This window comes from Beta vulgaris, chromosome 4, assembly GCF_026745355.1.
Source record: "Beta vulgaris subsp. vulgaris cultivar EL10 chromosome 4, EL10.2, whole genome shotgun sequence".
Taxonomy (NCBI): domain Eukaryota; kingdom Viridiplantae; phylum Streptophyta; class Magnoliopsida; order Caryophyllales; family Amaranthaceae; genus Beta; species Beta vulgaris.
In genome coordinates this window covers 57333157-57350840 of record NC_079205.1, presented here as the reverse complement: position 1 = coordinate 57350840, position 17684 = coordinate 57333157, and the positions used below count along the sequence as shown (strand labels likewise).

At 36.9% G+C, this 17684-nt stretch overlaps 2 protein-coding genes across 2 annotated transcripts; both read right to left on the bottom strand.

Moving 5' to 3' along the window:
- Window positions 1-8485: 8485 nt before the first annotated feature.
- On the bottom strand, window positions 8486-9923 carry LOC125496782 (uncharacterized). Its single transcript, XM_057394151.1, has 3 exons — window positions 9770-9923; window positions 8657-9665; window positions 8486-8561 (listed from the first exon to the last, which is right to left on the bottom strand). Exons 1-3 carry the CDS (start codon window positions 9921-9923, stop codon window positions 8486-8488), a joined length of 1239 nt encoding a protein of 412 aa, XP_057250134.1.
- A 6244-nt stretch (window positions 9924-16167) lies between these two features.
- Window positions 16168-16992, bottom strand: LOC104890708 (agamous-like MADS-box protein AGL23). The gene has a single exon (XM_010676285.2). The coding sequence runs from the start codon at window positions 16990-16992 to the stop codon at window positions 16168-16170; it is 825 nt and encodes a 274-aa protein (XP_010674587.2).
- Between the last annotated feature and the right edge of the window lie 692 nt (window positions 16993-17684).

The following is a 17684-nucleotide window of genomic DNA, read 5'->3' as shown; positions in this document are numbered from 1 at the left end:
TAGAAGGTATCGAACAGGTAACCTTTAAAACGAAAAGTCAGACCTTAACCATTGATCCAACATAACATTATTGATTAATATTTCAAAATAAAATATAATAAGATCTTGTAATTATATCTCATTAAAAGACTATACAAGTAGTTAGATACCTAACTCATTAATGGTAATGATAATATACTATTGTAGACATAAACTCTAACTTCAATTTCTTGTATTCTTCAAATTATGAGGTCAATTTTTTCCTCATAAGATAGAAAAAAATTTAAGAAAAGAAACAACGCGGAGCATCGTGCGGACACTCACTAGTTAGTTACTAAAATATTGGTTCAAATATTTGGAATATGTTTGTTATACTCTCTCTTGTTCCGCTGTACGACCGCCTCGAGAAGGAATGTGGCTACCTTTCCCGTTCATCCAATATGTGACTAATTGTTTGGACCCATCATCTGGTCAAATAAAGTATCTCAAAGAAGCCCATCAGCTGGTCAGAAAAATACACTTAAAGAAAGCCCGACCCATCAACCTTTTTGAGCTGAAAAGACCTTTACCATAAAAGGGAGACAACTTCCTAAAAGTTGGGATGTTCCTGCTTAGGTCATCCTGTGTGGGAAACCACCAACGATATAAAAGGTAGCAGTCTCATCAATGAATATGTATTGAATTCTCACCTAGAGAAGCCATGTTAGGAGATATTGTATAGGATATGTTTGATATATGTCTTTATGTATAGAATCCTATGTTTATATGGTTTCCTATTTGATGTACTATATATATTTGATTGAGATCAATACAAAAGACAAGCAATTAAACCCTAAACACTTCTTTACATGGTATCAGAGCCTTAATCAATTTTTTTCTCTCTCGCTTTTTTTCCCTCATGGTCGGCAACTCCGACAAGCCGCCGAAATCTGTTTCCCGCATTGATATCAGCAACCCCTTTTTCCTTGGAAGCGGCGATCGGTCGGGCGATTTTATCACCTCGACTCGCCTGCGGTCGGATAATTATGATGATTAGGCGAGTGACATCCAACTTGCGCTTGAGGCTCGCCGGAAGTTCGGGTTTGTTGATGGCCCGACCCGCAATCCTCTTTCTCCTTTCACTGACGCAAATTGGATCACGGTAATGCCATGATCGTTTCTTGAATTGGTTACTTAACACCATTTATGTTGAGGTTAAAGGTACATTAAGTAAATTCCATGAGGCTCATCAATTATGGAATCATTTGAAAACTCGGTTTTCTACCACTAATGGCCCTAGAATTCATCAATTAAAATCCGCCATTGCTAAGTGTGAACAAACTAAATCCATGAGTATTTCTACTTACTATGGTAAATTGAATGCTTTATGGCAAGAACTCTTCAAGCACGAGCCTTTAATTTTGTGTACTTGCGCCACTCCCTGTTCGACCGCTTCTCTTCATGCTAAACGTCGTGAAAATCAACGACTACCTGATTTTTTGATGGGTCTTTATTCTGACTTTTATGGCCGATTGCGTACTCAGATTTTGTCTAGTTATCCTTTGCCTTCGCTTGACCGCGCCTATCAACTCGTTGTTCAAGAGGAGCGAGTTCGCGCGGTCAAGCCCCCCACCGACGACCGGCCACCTGATGCCCTCGGCTTTCACGTGTGTGGTCCGTCACCTTCTACCGGGTCCGCTGTTCGTGGTCGTTCTTCTACAGAACGGCCCACGTGCTCCCACTGTCGTAAGGTGGGGCACGAGGTTTCTCAATGTTGGTCTCTTCATGTTTGTGCACATTGTAAAAAATCTGGTCATGAAATTTCCAGGTGTTATGAATTGATTGGTTATCCTGAGGGTTCGGATCCCAAGGCCCGTTCTTCTAAGCCCTCGACTGGCCGTGACCGCAGTTCGGTGGAAGCACACACCACGGCTGTGGTTAGGGCTGCTGCCTCTTCGCCTTCTCCCGACTCCTCCCCGACATCTTCGACTCTTTTTTCCCCCGAGTAATGGCAAGCGCTCGCGGGTATTTTTGGTTCCTCCAAGCTTTCGGATAACAGGTTAAGTGGTGTGTTTTCTCCTTCTTCATGGATTATTGATAGTGGTGCTACTCATCATGTCACTGGTGAGTGATTGTTTATGTTTGATCTGGTTTCTATTGCTCCCTGTTCGGTTGGTCTTCCTAATGGGAGCAAGGCCATTTCTACTCAAAAGGGCTCGGTTCGCTTGTCTTCCACCATTACTCTTACTAACGTTCTTTTAGTTCCTTCGTTCAGCTGTAGTTTACTTTCTGTTACACAACTTACTAATGATTTGCAGTGCTTTGTTCAATTTAACTCTTCTATATGTGCTATACAAGATCACATGAGGGAGATGATTGGAACGGGTCGTAGAGAGGATGGACTTTACTACTTCAACGGAGGTGATGATGTGCCATCTGTTTAATTCATGGTGTTTCTACGAAGTTTGAGTGGTGGCATCGTCGTATGGGTCATCCCTCGGAGAAAGTAGTGAAGTTACTTCCCCCTTTATGTGGTCATAAGGGCAGTTTGAATAAAGCATGTGAAATATGTTTTCGTGCTGAAAATTCTAGAGAAAAACTTCCATTGAGTAACACTAATGATAGTTGGATCTTTGAGAAAGTTCATTGTGATTTATGGGGTTCTTACAGACATGCTTCCTCTCGTGGGGCCTGGTATTTCTTGACTATTATTGATGATTTTTCTAGAGCTTTGTGGGTTTATTTAATGACTGATAAAACTGAGGTTTTTCCCATGTTTATGAATTTTGTTGCCATGATTAATAGATAATTTTCTCAGACCATTAAAGTTGTTCAAAGTGATAATGGCACTGACTTTAATTGTTTGCTTCATTTCTTCTCTTCTTCTGGCATCATTTTTCAAACTTCCTGTCCTTCTACTCCTCAACAAAATGGGTGGGTAGAATGAAAACATCAACATATTCTTAATGTTGGGCGTGCTTTAAGGTTTCAAGCTCATCTTCCTATTTATTTTTGGGGTGAAAATGTTCTTGCTGCTGCTCATCTAATCAATCGTACTCCCTCTCCTCTTATTCAAACAAAACTCCTTTTGACTTTCTATTTGGTTTTTCTCCTGCTTATGATGCTATTTGTACTTTTTGTTGTCTTTGCTTTGCGTACAATCATAAGACTAAAGGGGATAAATTTGCTAGTCGTAGTCGAAAGTGTGTCTTTATTGGATAACTTTTGGCAAGAAAGGGTGCGTGGTGATTGTTTGATATACAAAAGAATTCTTTGTTTCCCTTGATGTCAAATTTGTTGAGGATGTGTATCCCTTTTTGTCTCCCGAAAATATTAACAGTGATCCTCCTACCCTTGTTCCTTGTACCTCTCCCATTCATCGTGATTTTGATGACATACTTGAGCCTCCCTCCACAAAACATTCCACAATTTCTCTCTCTCCCTCGGCCCCTTTTGTTGGCCCACACACATCTCCCTCTCTCTCCACAAATCACCCTCCAAACACATCTCCCTCTCTCTCCACAAATCAAACCACAAACACATCTCCCTCCTCTCCTGTTTCCGACCCAGTCTTCCCTCCTGGCCCAAACGCGCAGCCTAGTCCTACTGGCGCGCGCGCCTCCCTTCCCTTTGACCCCGCCTCTTTGTCCAGCCCATATTCTTCGGGCTCCCCTTCTCTCAGCGCATTATCCTCCTCTCCCCCTTCTCCTTCTCTTTCTTCGGCCCAGCCCGCTTCTCCTTCCCTTTCTTCGGCTACCCCCGTTTCTCCATCTCCCATTGTTTTGGGCCGTGGTATGAGGGATAAAATTCCCTCCATTTTGTTGAAGGATTATGTCACTAATGTTATTGTTACGGAAAGTCCATCTTCTCCAACTACCTCTCCATCTCTTTCCTCATGTACTCCTTATCCTATAGCTGACTATATAAATTGTTCAAATTTTTCTGCTAATTATTTCAAGTTTATTGCAGCTATTGTATCTACTACTGAAGCGCGGTCCTTTATTGAGGCTATGAGGAGTGAAGAGTGGAAGAGGTTTATGTAGGCTGAAAGTCAAGCATTGGAGGATAATGGTACTTGGACCTTGGAGGAATTGCCTCTCGGGACGTGCTTTAGGGAGTCAGTGGGTCTATCGTACTAAGTATTTGTCTACTGGTGCGGTTGAGCGCCTTAAATCTCGCTTGGTTGTTTTCGGTAATTATCAGGAGGCAGATATTGACTATACAGAAACTTTTGCTCCTGTTGCTAAAATGATTATTGTACAATCTTTTCTTGCTATTGCCGCTGCTAAATGGAAGTTTACATGAAACTTCCTCCTTGTTTCGAATGCTCTAATCCCAAACTTGTATTTCGTCTCTGCAAGTCTCTCTATGACTTGAAGCAGGCTCCCCATTGTTTGTTTGCCAAATTGGTTACTGCTTTGAAAGATTATTGTTTTCTGCAATCTTACTCTGATTATTCTCTTTTTACTTTCACTTGTGCCTCTGTGCAGCTTAATGTTTTGGTGTATGTTGATGACATTATTATTTCTGGTAATGATTCCGCTGCGCTTTCTTCCTTCAAGGCTTATTTGAGTGATTGTTTTAAGATGAAGGATTTGGGGGCCTTGAAGTACTTTCTTGGCATTGAGGTGGCTCGAAATGCATCTGGTATTTTTCTTTGTCAGCGAAAATATACTCTTGATATTATCTCGGAGGCTGACTTATTGAGTTCCAAGCCTTGTGGTTTTCCTATTGAGCAGAATCATCGCCTTGCTCTTGCTTCTGGTTCTTTGTTGAGTGATGCCGCTGCTTATCAACGCCTTGTCGGTCGATTTATTTAGCGGTCACTCCCCCTGATCTGGCCTATTCGGTTCATTTTCTTTCTCAATTCATGCAGGAGCCCTGGATTGAGCACTAGGAAGCTGCCTTGCGAGTCGTTCGGTACTTGAAGGGTACCCCGGCACAGGGCATTTTATTGCACTCTGACAATGATCTTTCTCTTCAAGGTTGGTGTGATTCAGATTGGGCGACTTGCCCTCTCACTCGCCGCTCTCTTTCTGGTTATTAGCTTGTTTTCTTGGGTCACTCTCCTATCTCTTGGAAGACCAAGAAGCAGCAGCATACTGTCTCTCGTTCTTCTGCCGAGGCAGAATACCGCTTTATGGCTTCTATCACTTGTGAGTTGAAGTGGTTGAAAGCATTGTTGCTCAGCTTGGGTGTTCATCATCCCAAAGTTGTTCCCCTGTTTTGCGATAGTCAGTCTGCTCTTCATATTGCTCATAATCCTATCTTTCATGAGCTTACGAAGCATATAGAGGTTAATTGTCATTTTGTTCGCGATGCTATTCAGGATGGTCTTATTCTTCTTTCCTATGTCTCTACCTCGACTCAGCTTGCCGATATATTTACCAAAGCTCTTGGAAAGTCCCAGTTTGACTTACTTTTGTCCAAGTTGGGCATTTTGGATCCTTCCCATGTCCAACTTGAGCGGGGGTGTTAGGAGATATTTGTATAGGATATGTTTGATATATTTCCTTATCTATAGAGTCCTATGTTTATATGGTTTCCTATTTGATGTACTATATATATTTGATTGAGATCAATACGAAAGGCAAGCAATTAAACCCTAAACACTTCTTTACAAGCCATAACATCTCTCTACTCACTTTCTCTCTCTACCTTAATTACATTTGACTTGAGCATCGGATCAGAGGGGCATTCTCGAAAAAACTTCTATCAATTTGGTTGTATTTTTGCAAGATCTCCGGTGACAAGACCCTCGGGGTTTCAAATCTTCTTGGGATTTAGACTCTCAGCAATATTTACTCCTTTGACCAGTTTCTAAACAGATTTAGGTTTAACCTTGAATAGTTTGCCTGATTGGAAGAAATGGAGGGAGTTAACAGCTATAAATTGATTGCATTAATATAATTTAAAACATTTTAAAATAAAAATATAAACACAGCCATAAATTTAATAATAGTAAACCATTGATGCAAGACATGATATCACATGACTCGTTTTCAGTCATTTGTCAAGAATAAGTAGGCGCTTCCAGCATAGCTAAATTACTATTTTTCAGATCACAATCTAACTACATAGTACAATCACACGCAATAATGTAGGAGTACATGGATTAAAATAGGTGTTATATCCCCAAACACCGAAACACGGACGGCTAATTACCCATGAAGCCATGAACGAGTAACGCACTCATGTTCTTCTTGAGGAAGAAAAATACAACTGTAGGTTTCAGAATTATTTAGACTATGTATTTAATAAGATGTAGGATCAAGAAAATATTTGCTGAAATGCAGGAGAATTGCACGTACGTATTTGTCGACCTTTCGCGAGAGTAAAAATTATTAAAAGAGACGGTTTAATTTTAATATAAAAGTAGATTTAGTAACTAAGAGTTTGTTCTCCCCAACTTATTTTCAGTTCAGTTCAGCTCAATTCAGTTCAGTTCAATTCAGCTCTGGACAATACTTTTACTCTCACATATCACTATTCATTTTAGTTCAGTTCAATTCAGCTGTTTTATGTCGAAGATAACATGTTATAAATGGATTCAACTAGTCATCGAAAGAAATTAATCTAGTCACTATTGGGCTAATTCTCTTTTTAATATTGGACTTACCATTGCCTAATTTTAATTTAAAAGTAGGCAGTCTCTTACAAGACAAACTATTGCCTAATTTTAATTTAAAGTAGGCAGTCTCTTACATGACAAACTCTCGCGAGAGAATGTAGGAGAGTTGCACAAATTAATTTTGTATTATAGAAATTTATTTTTGGTTATGATTAAATATTAGGAATTTTTAACTACAATAATACAAACTTTTGCCTGTTCTCTTGCAATAATACAAATTTTTGATTATTTTTTTAATATACAAACTTTACATCAAAATTCATCCACAATAGGTCAAGTTGATTTGTAAACGGTAAAACAGGTCAAAAAAAAATTACAAAATTATCTTTCTTCTTTCCGCCTCCTCCTCCAACCCCCCACTCACCTGAATCACCTCAACTTGTTACCTTTTACAACAAGTTAACAACCGCTATTGTTTTACTGGAGGAATTTTGATCAAAAGTTCGTATTATTAGAAAATAATCAAAAGTTTGTATTATTGCGAGAGAACGAACAAAAGTTTGTATTATCTTGTTAAAAAATCTTAAATATTTACTCCCTCCGTTTTTTTTAGATGTAACATTGGACTTTTCACATTTGCCGAGGCACAACTTTGACCGATAATATCTCCAATTGTATAAAAGTAAAAATTGTAAAAAATATATATTTGGAAAGTGTATACCGTGACGAATCAAACAAGATCCCACATGACTATATTTTTTCTTATGTATAAATAACAATTAGTGGTCAAAGTGTATTGGATGAATAGTGCCCAAAGTCAATATGTTACATCTAAATAAAAACGGAGGGAGTATAGAATATGTTCTTTTGGTGCATTGCATTATAAATATGTATGTATACTTCCTTTGTTTTATGTTAATCACAAACTTGAGATCACACTTTCATTTGACCATCTATTATAATTTGATCATCCCAATTGTTAGATTTGTTGTGATATACTTCTATATACTTTAAAACCATCATCTTTTTATAATTTTAGGAGTGATTCAAGCTATCAATGGTACGGTTAAAGTTATATGTTGGAACTCTAAAGATATATAACTCTACATACTTGCACTTGCTATGAAAAAGGACTACGTATTTTTTAAAATTTTTTTTTGCGAAAACAAATAAAAAGTTCAATTTTACGAAAAAAAATATTATTTGCGAAAAAAACCACAAAATTAATTTTTCTTGCAAGATGAAACTATTAAGGGCCTGTTCTCTTCGGCAAAAAACAGTTGAACTGAACTGAACTGAACTGAACTGAACTGAATTGAACTGAACTGAATTGAACTGAACTGAACTGATCTGAACTGAACTGAATTGAACTGAATTGAACTGAAATGAATAGTGATATGTGAGAGTAAAAGTATTGTCAAGAGCTGAACTGAACTGAACTGAACTGGTCTGAACTGAACTGAACTGATCTGAACTGAACTGAACTGAATTGAACTGAACTGAACTGAATTGAATTGAACTGAACTGAATTGAACTGAACTGAACTGAACTGAACTGAAAATAAGCTGGGGAGAACAGGCCCTAAGATATTTTAGGAATTGATTTGTTAGAGTATAATAATCGATTCCTTTATATTGTATTATCTTTTAGGAAACTTTCTCATCTTTTATGATTGCCTCCCTTATGAGGCCTTCTTGGTTATATATTACGCCAAGTATAATGAAAGCAAAGGCCAAGCCTTATTCTTTCCCCTAAACCTTTGTTAGAAACCTATTCCCATGTTTTAGTGTCGTTTTTCTCAACTATAGCATTGACCCTTCAATCTTCTTTTAACCCTCAATTCTTGTTAACTGAAGCACCATCACTATGTGTCTCAAAAACCACCTCCCCTTCTTAAATCAGACCATTCTTCTTATTATGGGGCATAAAATTGTAAAAAGTTTGCGTAATTCATTCTCAGATTTTGCCAAACCAAAGATAGATATTGAGCACAAAATTGTCCTCTTTATTATACCCAAATGATATACTCTCTCTGTTTCAAAATATAAGACATTCACGCTTTACGAAAATTTATTTTGACTACAAATATGTCTCAAATACAATAAATAAAAATTATAAAAGTTATACCGTTTGGATTCATCTTGAAATATACTATAATAATATTGCCCACTCTCAATTTCTCCCAAATTTAATGCTTCCACAACTTCTTGAGCTTGAATTACTCGAAGCATTTCTCTACACTTACAAGAAACTCCAATAACATTCAACAAATATCCAAGTTGTTCAAAAAGCCAAATACAATCACCATTATCTTTAGCAACAGCAACAAGAGTCAATTGAAGTTGATGGGCAAAACAATGAACGTAGTAAGCAGAAGGAGTTTCATTCATAATCAAAGTTTTAAGTCCATTTATCTCACCTCTCATATTACTCGCTCCATCATAACCTTGACCACGAACTTTAGACAAACTCAACGAATAGTCTATAAGTAAAGACTCGATTGCTTTTTTAAGTGACATAGCACTAGTATCTTCAACATGAACAATACCAAAAAAGCGTTCACACACACTCCCTTTTTTATTCACATAACGCAAACAAAGGCCTAATTGTTCTTTTTGAGAAATGTCACTAGACTCATCAGCTAAGATCCCAAAGTAGTCTACACCAACATCTTCAAGAATGAGCTTAGTAGTTTTTTTGGCACAAGAATTAATAAGTTCCTTTTGAATCGAAGGTGCAATCATTTGATTATTTCCAGGAGCATTTTTCATCACAACATCTATAGCATCTTTATTATTTTTAGCAAGCCATGTTAAAAGCTCAAGAAAGTTTCCTTTATTACTTGATACTTCACTCTCATCATGTCCACGAAAAGCCAAACCTTGTTGCAAAAGAAACCTCAAACACTTAAGTGAGTAAGTTAAACGGGCTTTATAAAGTGCCGTGGCTTCGGCACTTTGGTGGTTCAAAGATTCATTAATTGATGCTTTTGGGTTAGTGAAAAGGCGATACTTCTCTTGAGCTTGGTTATGGGCACTATTAATACCTCCAATATGCTTCTCAAACCTATCGGGTTTATTCCAACTCCTAAATCCTCCATTGACAAAAGAATCACCCCCCGGATAACTAGTTTTATCTTTGAACAAGTAACACACAAAGCAAAAAGTTGCATCTTTTTCAACACTATATTCAAGCCAATCATACTTGTCAAACCAAGAAACACTAAAACGACGCAACTACCTCCTATTTCCCTTTGAGGAAAATCATGTGTCCTTGGTCGACAAGGCTTTTTAGTAATGTATCCTCTTCTCACGGCCTCTTGATCATTAGGAGGATATGATGTAATTGGCCTCCTAGTTCCCGGATCATGTGGTAGGAGATCAAGATCATACATAACACTTGAAGCATTAGTTCTAAAGCTACTTTGAGGCGTAGTTTCGAACGGTGAAGAATTAGGCAACTCATCCTCATTTTCTTCTTGAATTGGAGAAGCTTCATGATTAGTTTCTTCAATTATTGGAACCTCATGATTACATTTCTTCAATTAGAGGCTCCTTTGATGTTGGAGAAGATGAAGTTGAAGACTTTGTGATTTTCCTCCACTTCTCTTCCAAAAAGATTCTAAATTTTGTTTTTCATCTTCCAAATCTAGTATAAGTAAACATATTATTAGATATTAATACCAAAGTTCCTTGTTTCAAAATTACATTTCACAAACATTTAATTCCAAATTCAACTAATGTCAATTCACAACCTCTATTTCAATTTTACAATCTCTAATTTCAATTCAAGTAATCTCAATTTCAATTCAAGTAATGAAGTAATCTCTAATTTCAATTCAAGTAATCTCAATTTCAATTCAAGTAATGAAGTAATCTCTAATTTCAATTCAACTATTCAAGTAATTAGTAATCTCTTATTTCAATTCAACATTTAAATCTCTAAGTTCAATTCAACTATTCAAGTAATCTATCCTTTACAAATTAGCAGAAATTATAAAAAAAATTAAAAAAAAAAAAAACAGAAAGTGGCGACGGGAGTTACAGAAACAGACTACAGTGAGTTCTGCTTCTTACTGCCGGCGGTGGCGTCTCGTGCTCGTGGCTCGTGGCGACAAGAAGAAAGTGAAGAACCCCGGCAAAGGGCAAAATGGCGACAACAACCGAACAACGTCTACAATTCTGGGCACCGGCTACAAAGTGTGAAAGTGGCGACTGAAAGCAGCCCGGCACAGCGGCACTCCAGCAGGCGAAAAGAAAGATGGAGAGAGAAAAGAAAAAAGAAACGTTATCTTTATTCTTTAGACTGACCAGAGGAGAGAGAAAGAAGGGGAGTAATTAGGGACGCGTGAGAGAGAGAGAGAGAGACTGAGAGAGTAATGAGGAGCGTTTTTGTCAGTTTTGGGGCCCGTTTCTTCTTTTTTTTTTCTCCCTTTTTTTATTTTTTTTTCCCTCAATTTTTTTTTTGAAAATGGGGGTACAGCTGTACCCACTGTAACCCCAGTGAATCCGCCCCTGCTCGAACATCGTGCGTGCCTTATATTGTGAAACGGAGGGAGTATGATCTTTTCTGATGCAAGTTGAAAGGACACACATGCCTTAATGTCCATATGTCATTCATATATGATTTACCAATTAAATTAATCTCAATCTAATTCATATAATACACAATTAATTTGAACGTAGACGTGGGTACTAGTACTACATAATATGTACAACTCATAGTATATGACACCACAAAGGCAAACTATACATATTATATATCATAGAATAGTATACGATCTATGAAGCAATATGTCTATAAATAGAGGCGTGGGAAATGTAATGGAAGCCATATCATATACATATAGTCATATAGACTATAGTAAAAACACAGCATATAATAGTACCTTATTTATTCATTATTGTAAAAATGAAGAGTTCAAGTTCAGTTAACATATCGATGATGGTTATCATCATGCTTGTTTTTGTCCAAATTAAACCCATTTTCTCCCAAACATTGGACCCCGAATTTCTACAGTTTTGTCGCAACAACCTTGATGATGATACGTGTTTTCATGCTGGTGATCAAAGCATGGCGTTCTCCTGCTGCAATGCGTTGGAAAGGCTAAGTTCTGCTTATCCTGAATGTGCATGTGCCCTCATGTCAAGCAACCACCCATTTGCTAACGACGAAATCTTCAAATTCATCAGAGGTGTCCCTGAAAGAACTAAACGCAGCTGCATTAGCCCTGATGTTGACTGCACTAAAGTTTAATGTAATGCCTGATAGAACTCATTAAACTTGTTGATTGGATTGAGTTTGTTTGTTTGTTTGTTGAGAATTGAGATTGGTTGTTTCCTTTAATGATTTTGTATCATTTCTTTTGTATTGTTAATTTCACATTTGATTTCATAATAATTAAGGATTGATATCTTATACTTCATTATGTACTGTGAGCAAATTAAATTTCTTGACTCATTTGGTTTGTTACTTATTATTAAGAGAGAATGAGACCATCTTCTTGGATCACTTTATTTCAGATGAATATATTTAAATTAGAAGTTTTTTTAAAAGAGAAATTTCATTAATTGAAAGTTAAATAATAGGTATTAAAAAAACAAGACACGATTAAAAAAGATCAAATCAATTTTGTTATCGGATAAACTACGATGAACCAGATCGAGTAATATAGTGCAACCTCCTTGTATTAGCAGAATCAAACCGCTATTCATGAGTAAGTCTATCATTCTAACATAGTATGGGGACGAATGTTCTTGATCGAGCCATGTTGTAATACCTTCATGTTGAATTCAACCAATGTGAACAATTTCCCATACCTAAAAACAAACAAACTAGCTAGACTCACAACTCCCATAAGGAAGAAGAAGATATGTATAGCAGAGACTAAAATTCCCATAGCAGAGCTCAAGCAACCCATAAAAAGAGAATAATTTATTTTAACCAAACAAAAATATAAAATAAAAACTGAAAATAAGAGAAAAAAGGGTCCTATCACGAATGATTTTATCCATAACAGTCCCTAACTGATAAAGAATCGGAAGGAGAGGAGAGCAGAGGCGAGAGTAAAACTAGGGTCTAGAGATTAATTAAGAGCAAGTTAATTGGGTCTGTTCTATTATTCTAAATTAGAGGTCAGCCTAAAGCCGAAAATTTAATTACTATTCATCACCCACCCCCTCCCCGTTTAGAAATGCTCACACTAATGCATGAACCTTGGTTCTTTGAAATAATATCTTTGACGTTTTTCACTTATAAATTCAACCAATCATATACAAATCTTTAGTTGTAGCACTAAATTTTGTAAAACTAGATGATTTTATCGAAATTACCATAAGGATCCCATAAGATCATCTTTCCTTAGATAAATACTAGTTGCATATGCACGCGATGCGTGCGTCGACAATCTTATGTAGGTATATATAAATGGACATGTTTTTTTATCTAAAATTATTTTGGTAGTGATGTAAATTATTGAGGTTCTTTTGTAGATGTTATTATCTTTTTAAATTAAAGGTGAATGATTTTTAACTGTTTGATACCCTCACTGAAAAATTTGGTCGATGATTTAATAATTTCTTTTCAGCGACTTTAATATAATTCTATAACAATTATAAATATTACTAAATCATATTGTTTGAACTTTGTAAATGTGAAATATTATGTTATCACGATATATTGCTAACTTTTTTTGGTTGAAGATTCTAATTGATAATTGATTTCGTGAATTGATTGTGTCAATCTAGTTTGTCAACTTATTAATGGTATTGTATATTCTATTTTGACCTATATGGCAAGTTTCATTGATTCTCATTTTTCAATTTTTTATAAAAAGAAAAACATTATTTAAAGTATTAGAGGGTATTCTAGTCACTTCAAAAAAGGACACCACACCTCCTCCCTTGACTTATATAATAGAGATAATTGGAAAAATTGATTCTAATAATCCAACCTTTGGGCCGTTCGCTCCAAATAATCCAACCTTTTGATTATTATTTAATAATCCAACCTTTTAGTTGTATCTGCTCATAATGATCCATGAAATCGGTAACCTGTTGAAGTTGTAAAAAAAACAATTTCCATTTTTTTTTCTTCTCTAGCCCCTCCCTTCCTATCTCTCTTCCTCCCCCCTTACCACCCTACTCATCACTTCACCAGGAACCCCCCTCCCCTCCCTCCCTCACCCCCCTCCCTCCCCGACCCCACTGTTAGCACCCCTCCCCCACCGCCCTTCCCGACCCCATGTGAGCACCCCGCCCCTCCCGTGCTCTCCCCTACCCCACTTTGAGCACCCCCACCAACCCCCTCCCCCGTAGCAGCGCCTCCCCTCCGCCGCATCCCCCTTCGAATCCCCCTCCCCCTCCCGCTCCCCCGCATCCCACTTCGAATCCCCTCCCCCTTCCTCTTCCCCGCATCCCCTTCAAATCCCCCTCCCACTCCCCCTCCCCCTCCCGCTCCCCCCGCATCGAATCCCGCAACAGCGCCTTCCCCCCCCCTTCAAATCTCTCTCTCTTCTTCTTACTGATGGTGGTGGTGGTGTTATTTGGGGTGGGTGATATGGGGGTTGTTGGCAGTGGTGGTGGTGTGGGTGAAATGGGGGTTGTTGGCAGTGGTGGTGGTGTGGGTGAAATGGGGGTTGTTGGCAGTGGTGGTGGTGTGGGTGAAATGCGGTTGGCAGTGGTGGTTGGTACTGCGGTGGGCAATGGTGGTTGGTACCGCGGTTGTGGTGGTGGTGGTGGAGTGAAATGGAGATTGTTGGGAGTGGCAGTGGTGGGGGTGGGGGTGGGGTGTTGTTTGGTTATTTTAATTAAGATTAATATTGATTAATTAGATCACAACAAATCAGGGCAAGACACGTGTGCAATTAACCTATTCTAATGGTCACCTACCTGTTTCAACAGGTCACGGTGCATTGTTTGCGAATTGTCCTAAAAGGTTGGATTATTAAATAATAATCAAAAGGTTGGATTATTTTGAGCGAACGGTCCAAAGGTTGGATTATTAGAATCAATTTTTCCAATATAATTAGTAATTACTGAATTTATGCCTAAACACATTAAACCAATGCAAACTCACTGGTACACTGGTACTTTTAGTTAATTAAGGATCGACCAAAAAAACAATTAGGATTCCAAATCTGATTTAACAAAAAGTAAATATATTTGACACACTATTAATAAAAGTGAGCTAGAAAATAAATTCGATACATTAAAGAATTAATAAAGATCATAATCTAGCAGTACTCTTAAGTAAAATTGCCAAAGTTTTCAGAAGCATGTCCAAACCAAGTTTCTCTATCTCTCTTTTCCTCTCCTGTATAGATATTCTAGTCCCTAGATGGTAGTTATACTTCATTATGCATTGTGAGCAAATTAATTTTCCTGAATCCTGACTCATTTGATGTGTTACTTATTATTAACCGAGAATGAGACCATCTTCTTGTATCCTTTAATTTTTAGATGGATATAATTAAGGATCTGTTCTCCCCAACTTATTTTCAGTTCAGCTTAGTTTAGTTCAGTTTCAACTCAATTCAGTTCAGCTTTGAACAACATATTTACTATCACATATCACTACCCATTTCAGTTCGGTTCAATTCAGTTTAGTTCAGTTTAGCTGTTTTATGCGAAAGAGAACATGCCCTAGATTTACGAGGAAGTTTATTGAGTCTGTTGTATACTTCCTCCGGGTTTATTTTTCTAATTGCAATATTTTTCTTATTTGTAAGTTTCAAATTGATTGCGACAATTTCTTTTTTATAGTATCTTCTCTCTATCTCTCTCCCATTACATGAATCCTACTTTTTATTTATCTCTCTGTTCTGTTCACATAGGGATTTAAAAAAAAATATATGATTATGAAGTATCTTACAATTACTATAGAATGAAAGAAGTATTAAAGCTCAGCCTATAATTCAATTATACATCACCCACGTCCCCCTTTAAAAATGCTCATACTGATGCTTGAACCTTGGTCTCTTTTGTGCTCATTTGGTTCCTACAAGCCACAAGGTCAATACTCCATTGGTTCTTTGAGATACTATCTTTGACATTTTTCACTCATTCAACCAATCATATAAAAATCTTCAGTTGTAAAGTTTATAAAACAAGATGATGTAATCGAAATTACCATAAAGATCCCATAGGATTATCTCTTAGATAAATATGGTGAATTGCTGATTGTCAAAGGACCAACTCAATCAAATGTTTAAGCTGATGATTGGAGTCCCAAGAATAGTTTAATACTCTATCACGCCCCCTCATGCGATAGCCCATTGGGCTTGAAATGTGGATGCAGCACATGTCTCCTTCATACTTGGCGCTAAATATTCCAGTTAGAAAGGAGCGAGGGGGTGGATGAGATTTGAACCCAGTACGACCTTTATATCACGCTAGCTCCGATATCATAAAAATCACTGATCAATCTATGCTAACTTCAACACATAAAATCAATGCAAACTCACTGATACTTTCAATAAATTAAGAATCAACCAAAAAAATCAATTATGTTTCCACATCTGATTTAACCAAAAGTAATTAAATATATTTAACACACTATAATAAAAGTAACCTAGAAAGTAAAATCAACACACTAGAGAACTAATAAAGATCATAATAATCTAGCACTACTCTTAAGTCTTAATTAGAAAAATTGCCATAGTTTTCAGAAGCATGTCCAAACCAAGTATTCATAGGCATCAACAATGACGGCTGAATACTTTGATCTCTTACCAAAACATGATCATTATTATTATTATTATTAATCCAACCAAAATCTTCATAACCTTGAGCAACACCATTCTCATTACTACATGAACCCAATTCCAATTTTGGATGAAACAAACTAGTAGAAGAACAACGATGAACCGCCTCGATTTTCGAAGAAACTTCAACCCTTAATCCCTCTAATGCAACCTTCAATCGTTCAAGTTCAATAATCCCAAGATCATTAGTAGGTACATTATCCCACCAAAACCCTAATTTTTCATTACTATTAATATTTCCACGTGGACTATTCCCATTGGACGAAGATGAAGCACCTGCTGTTCTCCTCTTCTCTAACTCAATATTTCCAAGAACTTCCTTATATTGCTCAGATAGTTTATCGACATTAATACTATTGTTAACGTTAACATTATTATTGTTTGAAATATCGTCGCTTTTTCGTGCCGAAAATTTAACGTAACGATTGATAGTAGCGTCGGGAGTAGGATGACCGAAAGAGAAGAGTTTACCCGCAGCAGATATAGTGATAACAGCAACTTCAGCACCACATAAAGAAGACAATTCACCAGCTTTCTTGAATAACCCACTTTTTCGCTTTGAAAATGTAACTTGTTTACTTGGTTTATTTGTTATTGGTTTGATTTCTATCTTTCTTTTACCTGTTTTCTTCTTCTGCTGAAGATTGTAATCTTCATGATGAGATACTAGTAATTTTGATTCTTGATGATTAGCCGCCATTAATGTTAGTTTGAAGGAAAAAGTGTGATGAATTGAATGGAAGAAATTAGGTTTTTATTGAAATTTTATGTGTATATTTTATAGAGAGAGAATGATAAATGGGATTGTATCCTTAAATTAATGTGTCAGGAAATCTTAGAAGAATATTTCGGACAAGGAAAGTTCTTAGAGTATAAAAATAAAATAAAAACGTGATGATTTTAGACTTGTGGGATAAAATGCTTAATTATCGGTAGTGTTACCAAAAATATATACATATACAAGATTTTCTTTTATTCTTTTCGAATTTTTTCCTTGAATAATGCTAAAAAGGGGATTAATTCCCAAAATGTGTGACAAAAAACTTTATTTCCCTGCGTACCGTCCACGTAGGACAGCACGCGAAATTTTTTTTTTTTTAAAACTGCAGTAAAACCGCTACTCAGAGTAGCGGTTAATGCATAAAAACCGCTACTCAGAGTAGCGGTTATATTTAAAATCAACCGCTACTCGGAGTAGCGGTTTTCTTTAATGAACCGCTATTCTGGGTAGCGGCTTACATTATACCTCATATAAGCATCTTCAAAGAGAATTTGGGGTTAAATGACTCAATAAGTACGATTTGGAAGCGAAAAGGCGAAAAATAGGCCTCAAAATCTACACAATAGTTACAAATTGGAGAAATCACACAGACCTGAGTTTATGTCTCATGA